Source organism: Zeus faber (assembly GCF_960531495.2).
Source record: "Zeus faber genome assembly, chromosome: 1".
NCBI classification, from domain to species: Eukaryota; Metazoa; Chordata; class Actinopteri; order Zeiformes; family Zeidae; genus Zeus; species Zeus faber.
In genome coordinates, this window is record NC_137193.1 from 52,827,145 (window position 1) to 52,851,780 (window position 24,636).

General features: G+C 40.8%; 2 protein-coding genes across 2 annotated transcripts in view; both read right to left on the reverse strand.

Annotated features, from left to right (window-relative positions):
• kdm4b (lysine (K)-specific demethylase 4B) overlaps positions 1 to 7,609 on the reverse strand; it is a 90,273-nt gene extending 82,664 nt beyond the window's left edge. Inside the window, exons 1-5 of the mRNA XM_079998640.1 lie at positions 7,495 to 7,609; positions 3,835 to 4,274; positions 3,112 to 3,287; positions 2,478 to 2,592; positions 134 to 327 (exon numbers count right to left, since the gene is read on the reverse strand). Coding sequence (XP_079854766.1) covers positions 134 to 327; positions 2,478 to 2,592; positions 3,112 to 3,287; positions 3,835 to 4,274; positions 7,495 to 7,588 — 1,019 coding nt within the window. The 5' untranslated portion in view covers positions 7,589 to 7,609. The remainder of the gene's footprint in view (positions 1 to 133; positions 328 to 2,477; positions 2,593 to 3,111; positions 3,288 to 3,834; positions 4,275 to 7,494) is intronic.
• Positions 7,610 to 10,070: 2,461 nt separating this feature from the next.
• Positions 10,071 to 23,780, reverse strand: uhrf1 (ubiquitin-like with PHD and ring finger domains 1; the record flags this gene model as incomplete). Its single annotated transcript, XM_080013847.1, has 16 exons — positions 10,071 to 10,258; positions 11,289 to 11,387; positions 12,664 to 12,815; positions 13,587 to 13,704; positions 14,972 to 15,109; positions 15,241 to 15,403; positions 15,698 to 15,804; positions 16,030 to 16,134; positions 16,242 to 16,349; positions 16,442 to 16,565; positions 16,902 to 17,088; positions 17,472 to 17,587; positions 17,773 to 17,988; positions 18,933 to 19,087; positions 19,405 to 19,677; positions 23,628 to 23,780. The coding sequence occupies 16 exons, from the start codon at positions 23,778 to 23,780 to the stop codon at positions 10,112 to 10,114; spliced, it is 2,361 nt and encodes a 786-aa protein (XP_079869973.1). The 3' UTR covers positions 10,071 to 10,111.
• Between the last annotated feature and the right edge of the window lie 856 nt (positions 23,781 to 24,636).

The window sequence follows — 24,636 nt, forward strand, 5'->3', positions numbered from 1 at the left end:
ATTGAAAACGATTCCTGACAGGATCTTCCTGTTTAATAAACATTAAATACCGGGGGGAGTACAGGATCTTGCTGGTTTTCTGGACCAAAGATTAAGCCTCCCATAAAACAAGAGCCGAGTAAGAGACACTGACCAGGACTTGGGCTGTCCGAAGTGCAGATAGTTGATGCTGTAGAGGTCCATGTCTTCGGTGTGCCAGGCAAAGGTGGTCTTCCACATGCCAAAGTACAGGTACGGCGTATTGACGCCCTCAATGACGATGCCGCACTCCTGCTCCACCATGTCCAGCAACGTGTTCAGGCGACTAATGTTCCACTCCTCAATGTCCTGCAAGAAGAAACAGGCCTTCAATAAGCAGACCGTCATCTACTACTACTACAACAGCTGCAGGCAGCAATACACAGGGTCCAGTTTAGTTGTTTTAGGTACGCATCACAGTTTTCTGGGTTCTGTGCAACGCAGCACAAGTTACAAAAGTTAAAAACCTCATGGACCTACATCTGGACCAATCACTGTGCACTTACATCACTGCATGTTGCTCTTCTGGTGTTCAATTTAAATATCCCTGAAGAACAGTGTTTTAAGAATTATGATTGCTCCTGGATAACGCAGTGTGAACACAAAAGAAAAGGTTGGTTCCACCAATGGTTATTTGAACTTCCTGCGGTGCAAAAACATCTTCTTTGAACGATAACAGTTTCCGGGGTTTTGTAAAATGTAGCACGAGTAAGTTTTCGGAGTTTCCTTTTAACGCAGCCCCAGTTCGAGCGGTCTGTCTAGATGTCATACTCACAAGTGGCTGGAGGGGAATGACTTCCGAGAGACGAAGCTTGGACTAATAAAACTTACGATGATGTCAAAGCCGCCCGCTCCTGAATCGAATGACGACAGTTTTTCACTTATTTCTGCTCCAAATGTAGATCGAGATTCATCAAATTTGAACAACCAGGTGTCCGAAACATCCTGACTCTATCGATACCTGAACCATATCTGTGCATAGTGCCACTGTCGTGTATCAGATACTTGTAGCCCAAGAAAGGCAGATATTAAATAGGTGGAGGCATACCAAAAAGACGAGATAGAACAAGAGAGACAGAACAAATTGACGCAGTGATATGGGTTCTTGCGGTGCTCTTGGCACAAGCCCCCGAGGCGAACTTTGTCTTTTTCTTGCACTGAGCGCTCACCTTGTCGCGATTGGTCGAAATGCCACTGTGTCATGGCAGGGGACTGCCATGGGACTCAACAAGCTTGTTTTTTTCTGGAGCCGCAAAATCTGAGCATGTTTTCTATATACTGTCAAAAATTGTGTGACAAATTGTTTGAGATTGATTTCACTATTTTTTTTTTTTTTATCATTTTTTCATCTTTATGTAAAGCAAAGGCACTGCCAGCTCCTCTCGCTGTCGCTTTCGTGATTCTATCATCGCTGGCATTGTTTTGCTCTGCTTTTTTCTGTTTTCGGAAACTCGCTCTGGAAGGTGGTGCCCCGTGCCACGGAATACTCTCCCCCTAGTGGTATGGAATTCAGAATTCTTATTTCGTATCCTGCTGACAGTGTTCTGGGACTTGTTCTTCGGTGGTTTGTTCGCACGTCTTTTTAAGTGTATCTCCCGTTTTATGTACTGCACTTATGCTTTTCGACCACATGAGGGTACTGTGTCCAAATAAAAAAGTTTAAAGCCAAATCTCTGTGACGTGAATCTCTGTGTTTATATACAGACGGATTCCTTTCTTTATAGTTCATTTCATTAGACTAGCACATAGCCATTCAAAATGTAATATTTTTTAAGACATGTGAACAGCACAGTTGAACAAAACAGCAATGATTCAGTCCTGAGCATGCCCATTCAAAATACTTTCTAATGTAGCCCGTTCAAAATGTACCAACTTACAAACCAACAGGTTCTCTCAATGTCTATAGGCTAGCATACTTTTAAATGAAAAATGGACCATTTACATTTTATAATATGATGATAGAGACAATGAATTGTGTTCTGAATTTGAAATATGTATTTGTGAATTGGTCTGTATTTGTATCAGAATTTTGTGTAATTGAATTTGTATTGCTCTAAATTCAGTATCTAAATTCAGTATCGCTGTCTCTTCCAGACTGGAAGAGACAGCGATACAGGAGCGCTCGCAGCAATGATGTCTGATTATGAGAAGCCAAACTATTTAAAAGCCTTGGACCAGTAGCCAGTGTACAACTACAACATGGCAGCACAAATGGAGAAGTGTGCTCCCCCAAGAATAAGAAGAATGATGATCAGACAACTGAAGTAGATCATGTTCAATTAGAGATGTTGATTAAGATATGAAGGCAAAAATAGCTCAAATGAAATGAGTACGATTTTTTTTTATTAATCTAATTTTGAGCGTTGTTAATTGGACCTTATGCAATAATGACAGTGGCAGAAAGGAGACAGGCAAATGCCAGGAAACTTAGGTGTTGGCAATGGGAGACTTGTTCTTACCGCGTCATAGATGGAACCGCTGACGTCGGCCCCATAGATGGGCGAGACAAACGTCAGGTTTTTCCAGTACTTCCTCTCCAGGTCGTCAAAGTCCTTGTGGCGTGGCGTGCAGTACCTGGACCCAGAGCAAGTCATTCAAAAAGGTCAGAGGAGTGAAAGGCACATTGATATGTTGGTACAGTACACATTTCATGATTAAATACTGTTGTACTGTACAAGTGTGAATTCCGTCGCCATTATGTACTGACTACTGTCTTCAAATTTGTGGTTTAATGTAAAGCAACCATTTGGCTGTATTAATTATGTGGCTTTATGGCTGCCATTGTGCATCTTCTCCTTCGTCATATTGGCAAAAGTAGTAATTAGCACCTCTGTATGTGTGTTTATACATAAAGTGGTATTCTTTTGAAACAATTAAATTGACTTGAGCTACAGAAGCCCAAAAATCTCCTTATATTGGATTTTAAACTGGGGATATTTTTGGCAACCCTGTTTAGCCTGATTTCAGATGGATGTGACAAATACCCTATTGCAGTATGGGTCCATCTACTCCACTCTAGCACAAACCTATCTGCTGCCCCCTACATGTACATGGGAGAACTACACCGGAACGTGTGAGGAGCCTGCCACTCACTTCTTGCTGTTGGCCAGCTTGCGGTACTCGCCCACTGTCATGGACTTCTTCTGAATGTTGTACTGTGTGAACAGGCCGGACTGACCCGTCACCACCTGCATGATGGGGGAAGGGATCACCATTTCCTCAACGGCATCATAACACCTGCGGGGCTTCCAGCCCTCAGGAGGGATGACCTACGATGGGGGGAGAGAAAAGGGAGTCCGTCATACAGCAGACAGCAGGTTGCATAGATGCCAGTCTGATTAAAGCAAATAATACTTTTACTGGCATCACATGACTGCATGCTTGCAATATTTTACACTCACAGATATAGCATATCGCAGTGTCCCTACAAAGAAGTATAGAGATGCTTGCATAAGTGCTTCCAAACTAGCGAAAAGCACTTCCAAAGCAAATTGTGTTTTCAGGAACTAAATCTGTGGCATTTCAATGATGGGCTTGTCACCCTGCTGGTTTCAACCCTTGTTGGCTGCATCATTGATGAAATCTAGGCAATAATAATACCACCAACCAGAGCGGAAAGTTCACACCATTCAAATGCTGAGCATTATATCTGTGCAAAATTTGTCTATTAAGACTGTCTACATTGACAAGTATGATTCGGAGGCTCCAATGTATTCTACAAATGTAGTTTATCAGTATAATAGTGAAAGGAGCAAGTACATATCGGCCAATACATGACCAAACTTCACATAACATATGTGTGTGAGAGTACCCCACCTTAGCCAGGCCTCCACGGTGTGCTCCCTGGGTCTCCATGTAAGCAATGTATTTGCCAAAGTCCTTGAACTCCTCCATGGTGGGTCGAAAGGTCATGATCTTACAGCTGGGGTTTTTGGTGCTGGCAGCTGGGGTTTGCAGTGGGGGCAGGAGTGCTGGTGGCGGCTCAGAGACCGGGGAGAGACTCGCATCTGAAGTTGGGTCTCCTGGCTCAGCTTGGGTTTGGACCAGAGCAGCATCAGTCCCCGTTGAGATGCCCAGGTTAGGGGCGGCTCCCGGTGAAGTGGCGTGGGTGTTAAGTGGGCTTAGTGGTGGGGCTGGATCTGGAGGGTCCATTGAGACAAGGTTCTGTGTCAACAGAGAGTCCATCGCGATGTCCATGGGCGTATCCAGAGGAGGGTCCGTAGCCATGACAGGGTCCTGAACGGTAGCAAGAAAACCTGGAGAAGGACGAGAAAACACAAGTGAAAAGTCTGCCATGGACTTATTTGGTTCCTACAAACAAAACAAATTACTGTAATAATTGGAATAATTTAACAAATACAGTCTAGGCACACCACCCTCAGACTCGGAGACCAGACACAGAAGTTAACTGTGGCTCACAACTATAGCCGGGTATTGTTTAAAAAATTATGATACCAGTACCCTTAAAGTGATACTGATACCAATAGAGTACTTTATTCTTTACCTTTTTTCCCCTATATGAATGGAAGCATTCAGTTGCGTGAAATGCTACCACTCCTCCCTATCCAAATGATTTTTACAAAAATACATTTTGAAAGGGTTTAAATTATTGAAACATGTATAAAATAACTGTACAAAACTGTACAATTAAATATTTAGGCAGTGTTATTTTAAACAAATTGCCAGGACAGGAGGAATGGTTACAATGAGGAAAAACCTCTTTCACTGTTCATATTGACACCTGACTGAACCTATCTTTTAACAGACCATTTAGCTGCTGCCACGGTAGTGAGCCAATCACACCACGCATTAAATGGAAGAACGTGTGCGGTGATTGGTTGCAAGAAAAAACATACAAATAAGTCAAATAATATACACACACCAAGTCGCTGAACGACCTGGTCGTAGGAACGGAACTCGGTCGTTAAGTGTGGAGTACCTGTACACACCCACTTGACACCATCCTGTTTCAAAAGCGCACACACACACACACACACACACACACACTCCATACCCCACTCAGAAGAACATTGAAGATTCTGCCTTTTACAGTATAACAATGCTCCTAAATTATGCCGCACACAATATCAGAGAGGCAAGTTCTGTAAGCGTTTTTAAGTGAATGCTAAAAACTAGACTTTTTAAATTGATTGTTCTTTTAATGCTAGTGTACCAGCGTTTCCATTACCCGGTAATTGCCGTTTTTTGACCAGGAAAATCTTAAAGTCAGACATATTCAAATCTCTCCAGGCATAATGTCCGGTGAAAAACCATTCCTTCTAAGCACAATGTGAACAAGTGCGGGCTGATAAAAAAATGACCATAATAAATTGTGTCAAAATAAAATAGACTATCATTCACCTTATCACCTTTCACATCTAACCACTCACGTTTGTCTATATAGAAATCAGCCCTGCCTGCAGGTGGTGCTTGTAAACACACACACAGAGCAGGGACAGAGCGCAGCGTCCAAAACTCAGAGGAGAAGCAGAAAGATGATGTATGTGGACAACAAGGACACACACAGCCATAGTTTGGCGTTTGTTGGATATTTCAATTCCAACACAAAGCAGCTGGTTGATATCCATTGAGGTGTGTTGAAAAATATGTCGACGAGACGTCCCGGCGAAGAAAGACACCACAAACTTGATTATTTATTTAGACTTACTTCCCATATTTATTTTGTTTTTGATTTTATCAAAATTGTATTTAAGTGAAACGTTAATTATAGCAGCTGCACTTGTTACTTATTGTTCATAAATGGAAATTATTTGATTTCAAGTCGTAATATTCATAATATTTATTTATTAACAAAAAAAAAGGCTGTTAAGTGGCAGGACTTATTAGACTTATTACTTGTACATATTTATAAACGTATTATTTTGAATATTCTATTTGAAAAAAAATTTAAATCTACATGCCTTCATGATTTAATTCTTTTTAATAGCCTGCCTATCAATAAATACAGATAATATTTGACCAGAATCTCTACCACTTGTCTGGGGTATTCAAATCTCTGGAAGCGTGGATTGGCAACAATTTTTTCCTCACGGGAACCTTGTTTTGTTTTTATTTATTATTCTTTTTTGTTTTTACTTGATTTTATTAGTAATGCCCTTATTATTTTGATTTGTCTTTGTATAATACCAATGGGCCCTTCAAGGCATAGGGCACTGATTTGGGCATCCGATTTATACTGGAGCAAGAGACTGACAGCTTTATATAATCTGTGTATTGAGAATGATTTAAGAATTGCGTAGTTCTTGAGTAATTCAAGACTCGTAATTTATGACCAGTAATCCGAGAGTAAGTCAATGACCTGAAAATAAAATTGAGTATAATATTTATCAATTTTTATTAAATGCATCTCGCTTGTTTGCCTTTTTATTGTTATTATGAAAATAAAGCACTTCGAGTTTCACGTTCTGTATGAGCGATGCTGTACAATTAAAAGGTTGTTATTATTATCATCATCATGTCATCTAATCGAACTTTGAAGGAAGGAATCTCTGTCCTTCAATTATCTCGACATCCGATCTAATTCACACTTGGCAGGTGCATTGCTGGGGACCCGAGAACCCGCGGTGTCGAATTCGGTGCAATTTGGAAACGTCTAATACTAATAAACTACGAATAAACAAGCGAACAGCGAGCCGCTCAGCTCTGTGCAGCAGCGGCAGCAGCGGGGTGGCGCTTCAGGGCTGCTGAGTGACTTACGTGCGCAGTGTAGCATCAGCCGAACAGGCATGTTTTGAACAGGCACGGCACTGGTTATAATAATGAAAAAAAAAAAAAAAACATGTTGTGGAGGAGCAACAGACTCACCCGCAGCTGTCGGAGCTGAAGTATAAAGATAAATAAACTGGGCGATCCCGACAACCAGGTCGCAAGACTCGGAACTTCGTAATGTAATGGGACCGGAGTTAAATGAGTCCCTCGCCTGATCTGGATCTGAGCCCTGACCCCAGCAGAGGTAGAGGTCTGAGCCCCAGCCGGCAACCATGAACATTAAACAGGCTAAACGTGTTCCCCCTCCTCCTCCACCTCCGGGCCTCAAACATGTTTTCGCGAAGACGCAAAAACAAAACCATATGGTTCCCGATTTATCGTTGTCGCCTTTTGTACTTCATCACAGCTGCCAAGCTTCCTTGATAACATTGCATCATTTAGAGGCTGATGGTAAAAAAAAAACGATGCTGTGTAGAAAGGGCTTTGATTAGTTGATTTAATTGATTCAATTTAGACGATATCAGCGTAAAAAAACGGCCAACGACTCGAAAATGTGAAGAATTTGATGCAATATGAGGAATCGGCATCTCGTCATTAGGAGCCATTGTGGCTAACGTTAGCCGGCTTGCTAATTTAGCACGTATCTGCATTAACGTCAACAAAACGAACCGTAAACGGTGTGAAAAATGTCGGTTATTGGTGCACGGCTGCAAAATAAAATATGCAAGTATATCGGTGTAACCTTACCGCCCGCAGCGAGAATCGTCTGTTTTTCCTTTATTATCCCCAATCGATACGCTTTCGTTTTGTGAGATCTACTCGATCGATTATCTTCTAGCATTAGCTGGCTAGCGAAGCTCGGCCTCACGCCCACCTCAGAAGCCCCGCGCTTGTGATTGGCTGGTTACAGAGAATGGCGTCATGCGCAGAGAGAGCCCGACGATTCCATTGGTCCGTTTGATGATAGACGGGTGGGTGAACCAATAAGAGTGCTATCGCTTACGCCGTGCCCTTGGAGCCTAAACCATATAAATGTTGCAAAGGCAGATCAACCCAAACTTTATTTTTTTTATTTATTCTCTAACCGTTTTGTCAGTCAGTAATCTATCATTAGAAACAAGGAATAGACAAATACCTGACAAAATAATTTTCTGTCAACATTTTTCAAGGCATTATCTATCAATCCAAAGGGACCAAAAAAAAAAAAAAAAAAGATGAATTTTATGTTTATTGTATAAAAAGACATCATTTGCACCCAACATGTGCAAAAAATAAAAATAAAATAAAGAAACACATTCTAGACAAGCCAAAACTAAAAAATATACAATTTCAGAAAAACATACATTTTCAGGTCAATGCAAAAACACTTTTGTAAATATGAGGTATTACCAATATCCAGCGGTGGTGTTCGATCAGCGGTCAAAGGCGTTTGTCCCAATCCTTGGGTCCCTGAAAGCACTTTAATTTCATCTTTAACCCCAAGTATTTCCATCTCCAACAACAAGTGCTGTTATGAACATTGATAGGTCTGCACAAAGCTGTTAGAAATATCGACAAGTGGCATTAGCAAACGTTTTGTCCCTACCAGAGCTTGGAATGCCGACTGATTAAAGCAATAACCTTATTACTCAAGTACAACCAAAATGATTGACACACAAGCAATAAGGCTCCTGACCATTGCTTTTCCTTTTTTTGCTTATTTGTCTCCGGAGGAAAACAGACTAAGAGCATTCTACCCAATAAAGTAAAAAAAACCAACATATTGGGTTCTCTGGCACAAAACAAACGTCCAAATGCTAGTGACGAAGTTCTAGAGCAATGTGCAGCACTTCCTTTACATTGTGTCACAGGCTTTGCTTAAATATCCCAGCATTAAAAAGTCAGAAATTCACAAAGCTTTTTTTTTTTTATTATTCGAGGCAGGGCATTAAAAACCAAGTTGTCCTTTAGGGCGCAAAGAACCAGACTCACCCCCCTCAAATGGAGATAAATGGGTTATGTATATATATAATTTTTTTTTTTCCTTTTTTTTTTTTTTTAAAGAGTAGAAAATTATATTTAGCACAAAGGGTATAAAGTTGTTATATTCAAATACATTTGACTTTTAGGGACAAGATCTACAAAACTAGTTAGGGAGGTCTAGGTCACCCTCTTGATTAGGCGTTTTCATCTTTGGACTTTCTGACTCAAGCCCTTTGTTTATACAGCAGTCAGTTAAGGCAAACGCAAAGGGCGTAATCACTACACAATTCAGTGACAACATGAAGCTATACTGGTAGATTACACATTTTGTGAGCCTATCAAATGCATGACAATCCTTAACACCTTAGATACCTATAATAATCTTGGGGGGGGGGGGGGGGGGGGGGGGGAAGAGAAAAAAAAAAAAAAAAAAAAAGTACAACTCTTTTAGATGAATCAATACATGGGTTAAAAGAAATTCAATGGCAGCGATCCTACTCAATGACCAGTTTCAGACATTCTGAGCATGGATGAGTAGACCGTACTTTTAATAAATCAGGGCAACGCAGACAAAACCACAGAACTTTTGTATGAATGAAAAAAATAATTTGAGCTACTGAAAACATTGAAATCCAGCCTCAATTTACAAAACAAGCCCAGGAGAAGTTATGGTCTGACACACTAGTTTCAGTGCAATTTGAAGACCGATCGCATCAGGGAGTTTAGAAATCCAATACTCTGCAGACGTAATCATGAAATCTTCAGTTAAGGTTGAGAGGTTAAGCACATAAAAATAAATGGACTTGCATTGGAAATGCAGCAGCTGTGTACTTCCTGAAATAAGAAAAAAGTAGCAACAACACAAAACTTTAGAATGGGGCAAAATGCAGATGCACAATAATGCGATCCCTTAAAATCTGCAGGTTCATAATCAGATCAACTGCATCAAACTTTATAACAGCAACCCAGTTAAGGGCTATCGAGCTCCATATTAAAACTGTACAAAAACAAGCCAATCTAAAACTAGGTTTGGCAGCAAATTTGAATCATTTGTGTATATAGAAAATAAGAAAAAAAATGGGTGGGGGAGGGGTCTTAGGGAGTGTTTTGTTAAAAGAAAAAAGGAACGGCCAACATTAGAAATGCATTTGTTAATTAACAATGAGGTTAAGCCATAACCGAGTAGGATTACAAGTACACGTTTTAAATGCAGTATCAATAAATCAACTACACAATGACAAACTGGGGGAAAAAAAAGGCAGCATTTAAATCCCACCGCAAGAAGACCGACAGTTTATAAAATCATAAAAAATATATTAAGAGAAATGATTCTTTGTTGCCTCTTCTGAAAATTCCCCCCCTTTCAGTTCATTGAGTGTCTTCTTTGTGCAGGCAGCAGAGATCATCGCCCGTTGCTGTATCCCGGGAAAAACTGATTTAAAATAGTTTGCAGGGATTTGTTGATGCCCATTGAGTAGTTTTTGCCCAGGTCATGCCTGCAGGCGGGGCAGGTGTACACCTCGGCCCTGAACGACCGCTGAAGACACTCCTGGAATAAAGATATGGGACCTTTTAGACGCTGCCGTCGCAACATAATTCAGAATCATCTAATAGACATTGTTTCATAATAGAAGAACCTTTTTGACTGATTAAAGCAATAATCTTATTACTCAAGTACAACCAAAATGATTGACACACAACCAATAAGGCCCCTGAACATTGCTTTTCCTTGCTTTGCTTATTTGTCTCCGGAGGAAAACAGACTAAAAGCATTCTACCCAATAAAGTTGAAACGACCAACGTATTGGGTGCCGTTTAATAAACTGAAGCCATGGTAAAGGAACTCTGAACTAGTCAGTGTTTAGTATAATTTAGGTTTTGTACTACACACTGCAGCTCAAGCCAATATTGTTCAGTAGCCGTTCCAATTTTCTTTGCTTGTTTACACACCAGCTCCTTAGTTTTGGCCTCACTATTGGAGAGTATAAGGCAAAGGCATAAGACACTTGTGGGTAAGGTGTCTACAGCCAAAATAGTTAGGGGAAATAATGATTTCTGCAACGTGTACTTCAAGGCAAAGTCGCCACCACTTCTTCACGTGCAACTGCAATTGCTGATGTAAAGGAAAAATAAATAGATTTCCAAGGCATTGCAACAATTTTTCCAAAGTTTAAACAAATTAGTGAATAGTAACAAATTTCCCCACAGATCAAGTGTGAATTCAGACCAATATGACATTTTTTTTTTTTTTTCAATGAATATCAACATAAGCCTCTGGAACCAGAATTTGAACCTATTTCTAAACAGGACCACTTATTACTGACTTACATTCTCCAGACCAACTTTAATTTCTGACCATACATTTAACATAATACCTTCTCCACACTTGCATACTTCTAAAAGATACTACAGGTACTCTATGACATATGCAGTGAGGCTCAGGCGAGAGGACAATATGGCCAAAAACGCTCCGCCTGAAGATCATTCATAGATACTGGCTACATCCCATAATTGCTCCAGCTGACCTTACCAGATATAAAATGCTTTAGAGGAGAGGATAAATGTGTGGCCAATCTTACCCTGCAGACATTGTGTTGACATTCTGTAGTGATGGGCTGGTAGACCACCTCTTGGCAGCAGATGCAGAGAAACATTTCTTCAACTTTGTTCAAGAATTTCTGCAAAAACAGACAAATTGTCTTGATCAGCTGTGCTCAATAAATCAGGACTCAAGACTAACAGCGCCCCATCATCCCGGGAAGGATAGAAAATGTGTTTGGGACAATGGGATTTTTGTATGCATGTATCAGCCCGACACACGCACGCCTCCTCTCATAGTGCACTGTTCTGGTCACTCACTCTGGTTGGGGCTAGCAGCTAACGGGACAAGCTGTCCCCACTGCTCCATGCTGGGGGGGGGGGGGGGGGGGGGGGCTATGTGCGGGGCTTACATCGCAAAGTGCAGGTTTGTGGCGCAGCAAAGTTGTTTTCCTGTTCCGTAACTTGTTCTCCAGCTCCGTTAGCCGTTCAGCCCACAGGGAACAATAAGATCCCATGCAAATGCAAGTGCATTGGCCCTCTAGTTTAACGGAAACATTCACATGGAATAGATTTTTATTTTATTAATTTAAATATTCAAATACCAAAAAATATTGAAATAATTATTTTTTATTTAAAATCAAATAATCTATATGACCAGAGGGGAATATTAAAACAAAAACATAAGTAAATATTGGATAGTATCAGACTATTTTTTTTTATAAAAGTAGAGATGTGAATGTGTGACATCTGAGCACACTACCTCAAGAAGAATATTGTTTATTAATGTCAAAAAGTTTATTGTTAATGTTTACTACAGTCATTCTCGGTTAATAAAAATCGAATCCTGTCAGGTTAAAGCCTTGTTAAATTTATCTCTTCATAAAAAGCTAAAATTTAGTTCTAAACCCATTTTGAATGGAGCAAAATAAATACAATTATTTATTTCTTCAACATTTTAATGGTGTGTGTGTGTGTGTATATATATATATATATATATATATATATATATATATATATATATATATATATATATATTATTATTATTTTTTTTTTTTTAAATGCCACTAACAACTTATCACTATAGAGAAACAAAACAACATTATGATTTTGGGTCTCTTCACATTTACTTCGGGACATTTAAAATTGTTTTTCAGGACTGGTGAAAAACAGTTCATCTGGAGCCCTGCAATGAATCGGCAAATGGGATTCTCCATCCCCAACACAACAGACCGATCTTCACCTTTTATCCAGTGAGATTCAGTATATAAGACAGGCTTATGTTCCCAGACCGATAGAAGATTAAGCTGTAAAGATTTACCCAATAGAAGGCAAATAGGAGACGCCCCGCACTAACACTTCATTTGTATAATTTGGTAATTTTAAAGTATGAGGAAACTAAAGCTAAATTCTTACTGGTCCAAGTGCCAGGGACTGCATGGCTTCATCCCAGAGTTTCTTGTTGGCCTCATCTTCCTTGATCAGGCCTTTCTGCTCCAGGGTGAGTTTATAAACCTCCACCTTCATCTTCTTGGGTGTGCCCTTCGCTGGGGAAGACTTTGCAGATTCTAGTAGGGATATGTAAAACGCAATTAATACCAGCAGAGAAATTGAAATCACATTAGTAAACAAGCAAAATATAGACTGCCCTGGCACCGCAACACCATGTTACTCTGCATCTAGAAACAATGCCTTGATGCATGTAAACATTCTGAAGTTAAAACTTTTTGAGTAACTAAATTGAGTGCTTTTTTTTTTTTTTTTTTTTTTAACCAATACTGAGGTGACAAACCAGGCCAGTAGGACTTGGAAGCAAGTCCCACTGAAACTTTCTGACTCGCATAAAGTCGTTTACATGTATTATACAAATACATGTACGAATATAAACAAAGTCAACCCATTATATTTACCCAATCCTTTGGTGGCTTAGCTTCTTTACTCTGTTAATACACATTTACTAGTTTGATCTCCATAAACGCAAGGATCACTACACACTGCCCTCTGGGTATTGAGCAGAGTCAGTGTTTCTCTAACTTCCAAATACATCAAACATAAAGGAAAATATACTCCTTTCAGTGTAGGCTCCTTTAATTCGGTCAACGCCATAAATCTAAATTTCCATTTGCAGACTAAATTAATTGTTTGGTAAAACATTAAAGCTACACAGCTAAGCAGGCCAAACATGGCAGAGTGTAGCAGCATCCCTCAAGGTGAAAACAGCTGCTGAATGGCATTATAGGAAAGGTTAGTTCAGTCATTTTGATGGACCATTTAAGAAGAGATGTATTATCACTTCACAAGTCACATACAAGTTTCAGTTCTTGGTCCTAGAAACTTACCGCTGCCTTGAGATCTCCTCTTCCTTTTTCCCTTCGTGGGAGTCTCCTCCTCTGGCTCGCTCTTGTTCTCTTTCTCCTTCTCCTTCGAAGCCTGGGCCTCCAGATAACCTTCAGGATACTGAAGACACATGAAATCTCAATTATCTGTTACTTTTTAACACTGGTGGCTAAATAAGAGACTCTTAATTTTTATTATTCTTTTAAAACGTGTATATCTTAGGCTACAGTTTCTTGGGCTACATATAAGTCATTCCAAGCCTAATAAGTATTACTATCAGCTGTTTTCCACTGAGTTTAGCGAAGTCCTCAATATTCCCATTTTTCTCATATGGCATGCCAATTTGTAGTTATTCTTTTGCTTAAAGGGGCAATAGACAACTTTTCAACTGCCCACCCTAGCGTCTCAAAGTGGTATTGTTTGCTCCGCTGTCGCAAAGACAAACGGATCGCTTTACATTTTCCTCAGAGCACACTCCATGGAAATAAGCAACACTATTTTGGAAATAAAAGAACAAAGAAGCATGATCAGTAAAGAGGTAAATTGACATGGTCACAATTTTAGTTTAATTGTATTTCTTTTGGTTGCACAATCATAGACGCTTCATTGATTGCGATACGTCAAATTCGGCGATTCATTTATTTTGTTTCCTTAGTCTTCTTACTCGTACAGAAAATGAAAACGTACACCCAACTCAGAATTGGAGCTGCTTAATTTAGTAAAAACTGGATGATTGTGTTAATACTCTACTTGTAAATAGTAAATCCTGCACTTCTGTAACAGGGAGACCACATTACATTGTATTCTATGCCTGCATATTCCTTCGCATGCATAGTACCTTCCCGATAAAATAGTCAGTTGTGATCGCCAATTGGAATTTAGCACGATCGCCCAAGCCTACGGAGGAGCTGGATAAAAAGCACTACAACATTTACATTTCTCAACCGATCTCCAAGTTTTTTTTTTCTATTGAAGTGTTTATGATCTAAGTGGAGTAGATCACTCCACTGTAAGCCATTTCCGCGAATGGTTGTGCATCAGTTGACACTTCCTGTGACGCACTGCCGTAAATCGATCATTTTCTGGGAGTTGGTACCCGGTGGCAGTCCAAATTGCCTAGTGATATACAGTCTTACAGGGAACCAGTCTAAACACTGAATGCGTCCTACTATTGTCATTACACCGTGCAATCAACATTAACTTCAAAATGATAAGTAAATCTTCAAAACAATTGAATGACATTATTTTCTGTTGTACTGGCACATTCAGAGTTGTGAAAAAAACATTTACATACATAAGTCAGCATGCACTTGCATTCCTCAAGATAGTGGTTTATAAGATTTGGTTTATTAATCTAATAAAGCACTAAACTAAGACCTATCTGTACCTGCATGGTAAGACCGAGCTTTTTGACACGTTCTTTTCCGTCTCTGGTCCAGGGTGCAGACTCGTCATCATCACGCTTCAGAAGATACCGCCACACAAGGAAGCCAGACTTTCCCTTCTCTGGCCAATATTTAACCACCTAGGAGGCACAGGAGGTGAGCTAATTGCAGATATTTTGGCATTCATCACGTTGGCATTCAGTTTTAAATCTGCTCGCTTGGGTGTACAATAGCAAAGTAATAACTTTTCCACTCGATCGTCCCCTCACACCTTGTATATCCCGTCATATCGGTTGCCCTCCTCGGGGCTGTATTTGCTGTGTTTCCGTCCCTTGCAACTGCGGATCACCCGAACCGGTTTTCCGGCCTTCCAGTTTTTGGCCTCGGCACCGTCCTTGTCATTAACAGAAGCGTTGCAGTTGAGCGCCAGAGCCCTGGTGCAAACAGAAAGCCAGGTTTCAGACATGCAAATGGAACATTTCCATACATCACCACAAGAGATAGTATAAATAAATGTAGGCAAATACATGTAGGCACTGTATTAAAATTCCACTAGTCCATAAAGATGTAAAAAGTTGAATGACATACAGATTCAATAACCTATTTTAAAGTAATTATTCTGCAATTATGAGCAGGCCAAATTATGATAGTTAATTTCCTTTCAAAGGAGGACTGCAGAATCTTGTGCCATGAGGAATGTGTCCCATGCGGCTCTTTCGTAGACGTACCTGTTCATGTTTGTCAGTTTCTGGTCACACGACTGCTCCGCCGTCCTCTTGTTCCCCGAGAGATCTCGTCCGCCCGATCCAGTGTAAGTGAACTCATTGCCGTCATCCTAAACACATGACACCCACAGACAGTTTTGCCATAAGTGTAAAGTCAAGTAAATTAATGGGATGTAGCCAACGCTAAGTAGAATAGTTAAATATGTACACAAGGAGTGTCATTCATAGATATAACTGTCAAATAATGTAAATTACAGATTATTTTAAGAAAGAACTAACCCTGTAACTGTCGTGAAAATGGATATTATTGTGAAAGGAAACCATCATGAACTCACAACATCATCCTCGTAGCCACCAGCTAGGACCAGGGAGTAAGCTCCATCGTTGCTTCTGCCATGAATCCCGGCGACGTGTGGTCTGTGGACACCAGACTCACTCACCTGGACACAGGACAGAAAATACCAGTAATTCTACACCTGCATATGGAAACTTGCAACAACAAATGCTTCCTAAAGAGAAAAATAAATTCTACAGTGAGTGGACTGACCTGCACCCTAAACTTCCACAAGGAGCCCACCGGCACGCCGGGCACAGGGCCGTAGTGGTTGGACGGGACAATGGTGCACTGCTTGGTGCGACCCACACAGGCCATACCCTGAGGAAACCATTATCCATGTCAGAGACATTCCGGAAGTTATTGTTGGCTCAGTGTTCAGAAAGTGAATATAAAAATGTAGAGGCCCTCACCTTTCCCCAGTCTCTTTGGCTGGAGGAACTGGCAGAGGCCATCTTGGCTTTCTTCTTGCTTTCCTTCAACTTCTCTCCAGCCAAAACCACCTCATTGGTGTCGTTACGGCAACCAGGACAATACCTGAAGACAATGCAAGAGCGTAGGTTAGATAATTCCAGAACTTAGTGGCTCGAAGATTACCAGAAATAACCGTTACTGTTCTTAGATTAAAAAACATCTTCAGGTACAAGTCACATACTGCATAAAGGATAAATAACTGGTATCATGACAATAGTACCTACAAATAGTACAAAATACAAAAATATTCTAGCACGGTACTCTGCAACACAACCAGAACTCAAACCAAAGCGGTCCCACCCAACTGGAAAACACAGATCAAACATCTGACCCAGCACTCTACTCTGCATCTAGAAGTCCCTCGAGATAAATTTTGACTAATGTGGCGATGCCACTGACCAGTCCTCATCTTCAGGGATGGAGGTGAGCGGGGGGTCCAGGCAGTAGGTGTGGAAGGCCATGTCGCACTCGTCGCACAGTAGCTGCTTGTCGGGATCCTGCTTGATGCCGCATACATGGCAGTTGCACCATCTGCAGTTCTTCTTTGGGTTGTCCTTGCAGTGCTTGCACTCCGGCCCATTTGATCCTGAGAAACAGCAGGGGAGGAAAAATGAAAGAACACTACAACAACCAATTGATTTCCCTGAGAAGGAGTCCATGGTTGTTCCACTGGGAGTTGATAGAGCAGCAGCATCCAGAAAAGTGGTTCTAAATTGTGGCCTCAGACCCAGGAGAGGACTCTGGAAAATGAAAATGCATTCCAGCCCCCAGGGACAAAAAGGGGTAAGTGCTGCTCCAGTTCAGTGTGGTACATGCCCAAGTGCAAGCCGTATTTCCTCAGTCTGAAGATAAATAAAAGCAGGGGGTGGCAGCAGTCTAAACAACTATTGAATACAACATTAAACGAGTAATGCCAGTGTTTCAAGAAGGGAAGAATAAGGTGGACACACCATTTGTTGGTGAACTTACTTTTCAGTGGACTGTCTGATCCAGCTGCAGAACTGGCGAGCGCGCCTGGCTCTTCGATTTTGTAAATCTCAGTCAGGAACATTATTCGACAGTCGTTGAGGGAGTCACCAGCGTCACTGCGACAACGCAAGATAACCAATCAAAAGGATTCCTTCACCATAAATGTTTTTTTTTAATTAAACAAAGGAAAATAAGACAACTTTTATCCACATAACAGGACATCCTTCAAAGCAGCAGCAACAAAAAAAAATAAAAAAAAATAAAAAAAAAAGTAATTCCCTGAAAGAATGTGGCCTCTCACCCCAGCAGGATCTTGGCATAGATCTCATGCACGGTCCTCGTCTCCCTCTTCTTCTGGATTTCTGCGTCGTACCAGTAACCTCGTTCCTTGGGCTCGTCAGGGTTGAAGTTAACCATGACGACCATGCCTGGCTCCAACTGATGCCACTGGTAAACCGTACGGGCACGGGGGCGGACATCCTTCGCCATGAGCTGCACCTCGCCGTTCTCTGGGTAGCTGAGGTGGAGGCAGTGCCTAGTAAGCAATACTCCCAACACCACAATATTAAACCCATACTTCTCATAAATTGTATGGGCTGTATTTTTGAGGTACCAGAGTTCAAAACCAATCAGTGAAATTTATGAGCCAAAAGTGCAGTCAGTGAACTTCACCACATGCTGGGGAATATAGGCATCAGCTTCTCCACCATGGTGGGCGTTGTTTGAGATACAAACGTCTGTTGCAAACACTTACATCACTCTAGTTGTTCCATTCAGTTACACAAGGTTCTCCAAAAGACATTTAATTTCTTGTAAATAGAGGAATGCATATCAATTGGTGCAATGTCTGCCAAAGGAAAGGTCCAAAGCTGTGGAACATACAGTGCATTCCATTCAATGATTGGTGCAACAGGTTGAGCACCTATGCTTTTTGGCACCAATTACTTCAGGTTGGATCAGGATCAATATTCACCTTTTGCCAGTCAAAAAGGAATCCGCTCCAGCGATAAATACCAGCAGCAGCTTGGTAATAATTGCGTAAATGACCCATGTTTTACCTAGGTTAGTTTAATTTTACCTTGGTATGGTAGTATTTGTGACCAATGCTATAAGCATACATCTGTGTGCAACTTTGGTAATTTATAATGATTGTATGGTCACATGGGATAATATGCAAACTAGGAACTTAGTACACTGTGCATGTTGACACACTGAAAACAGAACAAATACTCTAACGGGACAATTTCCCACCGTCAGACCTTTAGTGTCAAATAATCACAAATCCCATTAAGGTACCAGATAATATTGAGTTCAACCCAGACTTGCTCCATATCCAAGTGTGTGCCAAGTTACTGACTGAAGTATTTCTACAGAAAGTAAAAACACCAAGCCTGATCTAAATGGACCCTAAATAGAAATCTAGAGTAATTCAAGAACCATTAATAAGGGGAGCCCGCTTACTCTTCGTATTTGACGTGGTAACGGATCTCCTCTTCTGCTAGTTTGGACTCCATGTCCTCTTCTTCGGGAGTCTTTGTTGCCTTGGTTACATTCACAATCTGGGCCTCAAACCAGGCACCCATGTTCAAGTCTCTGGCGTCCACAAACTCATTGATCTAAAAATAAGAGAATAAATAACAGCTCAGGGCAGCTCAGCAGAAACTTCTACAACCAGTTGTTTTTCACTTGAAAGACAAGTATTTGGCTGAGTACATTTTCACATACAAGGAAATAGACAACAGTGGATGAGAAGATCTAAATTATCAAGATATTACAGCCTCTACAGTCCAAGATATTGCAATGTTATTACAATATATACACTTATTAAGTCCTGACATCTAATTAGATCACATTGTGCCCCCTTATTCCAGTTGAAGCTAAAGTTCTCGAAGCCAGTAATAAAAAGACTCTCTGAAACCAATACCAGCATTACCTTGTACAAGCCAAAACCCAGGTTGATGAGTTCCGGCGTGTCTGCGCTGGTGGAGGTTCCTGGCGCTGGAGCTGGAGCCTCTGCCTCGCCATGGGTGGAGCTCTTGTCCGACTCGCTCTGGGCCGAGCCGCAGCCGGAGTCTGAGTCAGACAGCTCGGCCTCTTTGTCTTTGCTCTTAGGAACGTCTGCTGGGGGCGCATCCTGCCTCACCAGCAGCTGAACGATGTCGTTAAGACCCACGTTGTAGTCAAAAATAGTATGGCCGTTTTCCATCTGATGAGACAGAACCAATTTTCAATTACTTTTGAAAAGACCTTCAAGGTTCTTCATTTAAAAAAAAAAAAAAAAAAAAAAAAAAAGTGTTTCTACTCCATGGTCTTAAACTCAGACGTACTATTTAGCAGAACCATAAAGACATGCCAACCCAGCAAATTAATAGCGATGGGACCGCCCCGATATCGGGTGCCAATATCGGGTGCCGATATCGGGTGCCGATACTGATGTCATTCATTTGGATATTGCACTGACATCACGGATCCATGTGCTCCAAATCCCATAGCTTGCGCTGGACCACGAACCTGCAGTTTTATTTTGGTTATTTAATTGTCTGCCTCCTCCAGAATTAAACTCGGAAAACAATTAACCTGTGAAGCGCAATGTGGGAATAGCATCTGTCAGTCCATCACCGCATGGCAGCCATTCAGCTGTGTTGTAGGGCTGCCAGAACAAAATCCAAATAGACTTAGCGAATGCTTTTGTTTAACACTATTCGAATGTTGAACATTTTTTTTTTTTTTAATAAATAGATTATTAAATGTTTCTGCAAATGTTAACGAATCAATTCACAGGTAACGAACAATAAAGTTCAATAGAAGTTCATTCAGTTTGTTACACAGTGAAATATTCCCGTAATGGTGTGCCATGTACGCTTCAGCGGGGAAGCACAAGCTCAGCTCCCTTTCCTCTGACGCGTCACTGTGTGTACATTAGGGATGCAACAGTACAGTGGGCTCAAGGTAACTTTATATTTTAAAAAAAGTTGCTAAAAAAAAATAAAACATTTTCCGGCGGTAGGAGTGGGCAACTTTAACAAACAACATAAAACTTGACAAAAAATAAGCAGCTTGGGTTTCTAACATTCAAAAGACGAGGGCGCTCTCCAAAAGCCAAGCTCCCGATGAAACTGAAAATGGTGCCGTCCATTACAAAACATTTCCTCCTGACCCCTGAAAGTCAAATCGGTTGGAGAACCATCAGTCGACTGAGATTCAAGTCGAGCAGTCATTTTGTTGGCAGTGGAGTGTTTCCCACAGAATTTGATTCTATTTGTGGTGGTACCTGATGGAGGGGGGGGGATAAGAAAGTGCGACCATAATGTGACATATGAGCACCGCTGTCATTTGGCTCTCAACCAAAAGTTAGAAGGCAAGATGACTCGCACGGGAGAGGAAAGCGGCAGCGCGTCATCATACAGAGGATTTCAAGCAGCGCGCTCAAACTATAATGTTTAGTGAAGGCGGGCATGACACCGAAATGAGGCTCAAATCTGTGTTGCGATTCGGTCTGGTAGATACTGGGTTTTCGGTACCCAAGCCAAACATCACGATCATGTTTGTGGCTGAGTGAATCAATGCAGCTCTACAGTGAAAAAATAAATAAAAATCAATATGTGGCAGTCAATGTTGATTTTGAATGGGGCATGACAATAACAGGATAGAACTACTGTAGCCGGGAGAGCTCAACGCACTGCAGCTTAACACGTGCAAATTAAGAAACCTCTTCACCAATATGCACACATGCAGAGCACATTGAAGAGGCACTGCAGTTCCAGACGTGTCGACCGAACTGCATACCAAAACTCTTTGCAAATACAAAAAAAAAAAACAAAAAAAAAAACACTGATAACTGCACTGATTTACGTGCAATTAAATATGTTAAAGTTTATTGTGTGTCTAATTATGTATAAGGATTTTATGTAAAGAAGTTTATGTATAAGAATCAAGTATTAACCTGAAGCCGCAACTACCTCAGACCAATGCGCCACATGACCGTATCCACATCCGCTATGCAATTGAGAAAAGTTTGTTTAAGCCAATTAGGTGCGATGTTCGAGACAAAACGGCATCTACCGGCTCCGTGACAGTGTGGTGAAGTTGAAACAATTAAAATCTTTCAGGTGAAAAGGGGGATTGTGAGCCAACGGGATTCTGAATCACATTCGCTCACAACTGAACGGATCATTTCAGGAAGTCATTTAGTTCAGTTTCGTCACCCATAAGATTTTAATCATTCACCAACGCCACCACACTATCACGGAGCCAGTAGAAGCCGTTTTTGCTGGAATATCGCACTTAAATAAAAACTGGGTATTGATATAAAAGTTGTATTTTCCATTTATTAATTGCATGGGGGATTTTGACATGGTCTCTCACAGCGCAATTGGTCTGTGATAGTTGTGGTTCCAGCTGGTTCCTTTTAAAACTTGTTATTGCAATGTGGTTTTGTGTTTGTTTTTCATATTGGGAAAGTGTTTTTTTTTTTTGTTTTTTTTTTTAAAAACAGTTTGTTTGACACGTCTGGATTTGCAACATGTTTTCTAAATTCTGTCTCAGAAACATCATTCAGTGCCAGGAATCAAATCCCCCCCCACAGTTTCTATTGTTTGTTTTCTGATTGGAATAGATGTTTAATGAAATAACATTTAATGTAATGTTATGGCATTATGGCAGTCAAACAGTGCATTTCTCTGTGCATGTGAGGTACTTTTGCTAAATGTTTTGAAAGATTGCTTGTGTTTCCTCCCTTACATTGAAAAGGCTGGTGGCACTTGTGGTAACAAGCACAGTTGGCATCAACGCAAGTCAAATAGAACCACACTTGAGTTTAATTCTCTCCGCCATTGTCACTCAGAGCAGGCTCTCCTTGTGCATGTGAGTGCCTGGCAGAGGGAGCCAGCCCTGCCCTCCTCACACATATCTCCAGCGAGCAGGAGAGATGTCTTCTGATAATAGCCAAAATGCTTCTTAGATTAATATTATTAAAAGTTAGAAACTGGTTATATAGTCTGAATACACAGAAAAAAAAAAAATCTTCATTTCTCCAACGTGGTTAACAGAACAGTAACAGAGCTTATCAATACTACTTGACAGTCTGATTATTCAGCCCTGGGGCCAGTTAATTTCTGGGTCTTGGTACCCAACTCTTGGGCACAAGCAATCGCCGGTGCCCCCCCCCCCCCCCCAAATAGTCAAATTGAACAGCCGAATCCGATTTGAATGACAGAATTATGAGTCGGGTACAGCCCTAATTTCTTTGATCTTTGCACTAGAGTAGATGACCACACAAACCCTCTTCAGGCAGCCTTTGTGACATTCAGCTCTGTGGCGTGTTACTGGTCCAGATGAAACACGTTTGTGTTGTTTCCAGTCTGGTTACACGGCTGGAACACTTTACACCAGAGGTTATGAGAGGTGTGATTGTGCTTATTGCGGAGAATATAGACTAACCCAATTGACTTGTGGGAGGAAATTAGCTTCAGTACTCGAAATGTATCAACTTCAGCATTAGCCCAATACAATTTTTCACATCTATCAGACTGTATGGAACAGAGCTACACAGTAAACAACTTAAATGAAAACCCAAGCTACATTTAAGCGAGGGACATTGCAATGTACCCATTAGTTTCACATGTTCTGTGCTGCCAGTACATTTTGGGATCCAGTCTGTTATTGCCAACCACATCCCAGTCGCATCTGGATTACATATTAACACACTGTCCATGTAAACATCACTGAGCAACCAGTCTTACATTTTATTACATGCAAGTTATTACATTTACATATAGGTCAAAATCTGCAAAAGTAGTTCATATAGTTTAGTGACAGATTGTGAACTCATACAGCCCACCCCCCTCTCAATATTAAAATGGAGAATAAACAGCTTTTATCACAAGATAAAGTAACACAGCCATCTGTTCAAATTCACTTTCCTATATCTTCTGATATCAGCTCAATACAGATACAAGGCTGATGTAAAATACAAACCTGTGACAGTTCAGAGGGAGTACCATTTGACATCAGAATCAGAAATACTTTAATAATCCCAGGGGGAAATTACTTTAAATCACTGACATTGATGCAGACCAACAACATTAAAAAAATAATAATAATTTAAAAAAGGGGGACAGACCATTTGGTGTATATAATGTGAAATTCCAGACTGACCTGTTTGCCACGGTAGAACAAGCGCTGCCTCTCAGGCTCCACCTTGAAGAGCTCTGTGATCTTCAGGCGGAGCTCATCCACCTTTGTAAGTTTAGAGAGGGAATCCACCCGGTGTGTTTCCTTCCCATCCATCGTTCGCACTTGAATCCACATTGCAGCTGCCCTGCGAAATAAAGAAAGTAAATAAAATAAACCATTTGCTATGTACTCAAACTGTTGAGTATCTTGTACAAGTAAACAATTTCCAAGTCTTACACACTTCGGCAGTTTCAATATTTACAAGACTGTGAGGTAAGTACTGGAGGTAGGTTTCATTTAGGAGGATTTAGGTGTATATTTAATACAACACAGGCAATTAATTATATTATATGAACTATAGAACCCAGAATCTGCCTGCGGAAGCACCTTGTGTCAATTACACACATTGTAATATTCTTAGTATTTTTAGAGCTTGTAGAGATTATTGTGCGTAATCACTGGGTGTCGTGACATTTAACTGCATATATGTATGACCATATGTATGTGACAAATAACCTCTTGAATCTTGATTTGTGACTTAAGTGCAGTCTCTTAGTCATTTCATTGACGGACAACAGTATGGTTTATATGCTGTGAAGTTCCAATTATACAGACATGCGCACATGCTGTAAATATGACCCTTCTCCACGGAAATAAATCCTCTTATGTTCCTTTACAAATGTGATCAAACCGGCAGATAACAACCAAAAGATTGTGTGGCTCAGCACCATCTACTGGTTGAAATCAGAACAAGTGTGTTGGGAGGAGGTGGGAATGGATTTTTTTTTCCCTGTATACTTTAATCACATTGGGGGAAATTGGTGTCCTCTGCATTTGACACATCCTATACCTAGTATCAGCCGCAGGAACGGGGACCAACTCCAGCTCTTTGGTCGGGGGCACAACAGAAGTATTACAACCTAACATACAGTAATTCTAGTGGCCATCTAACTCCTCAAATGTTTTTAATATGATGGGGAAAAACGGTGGA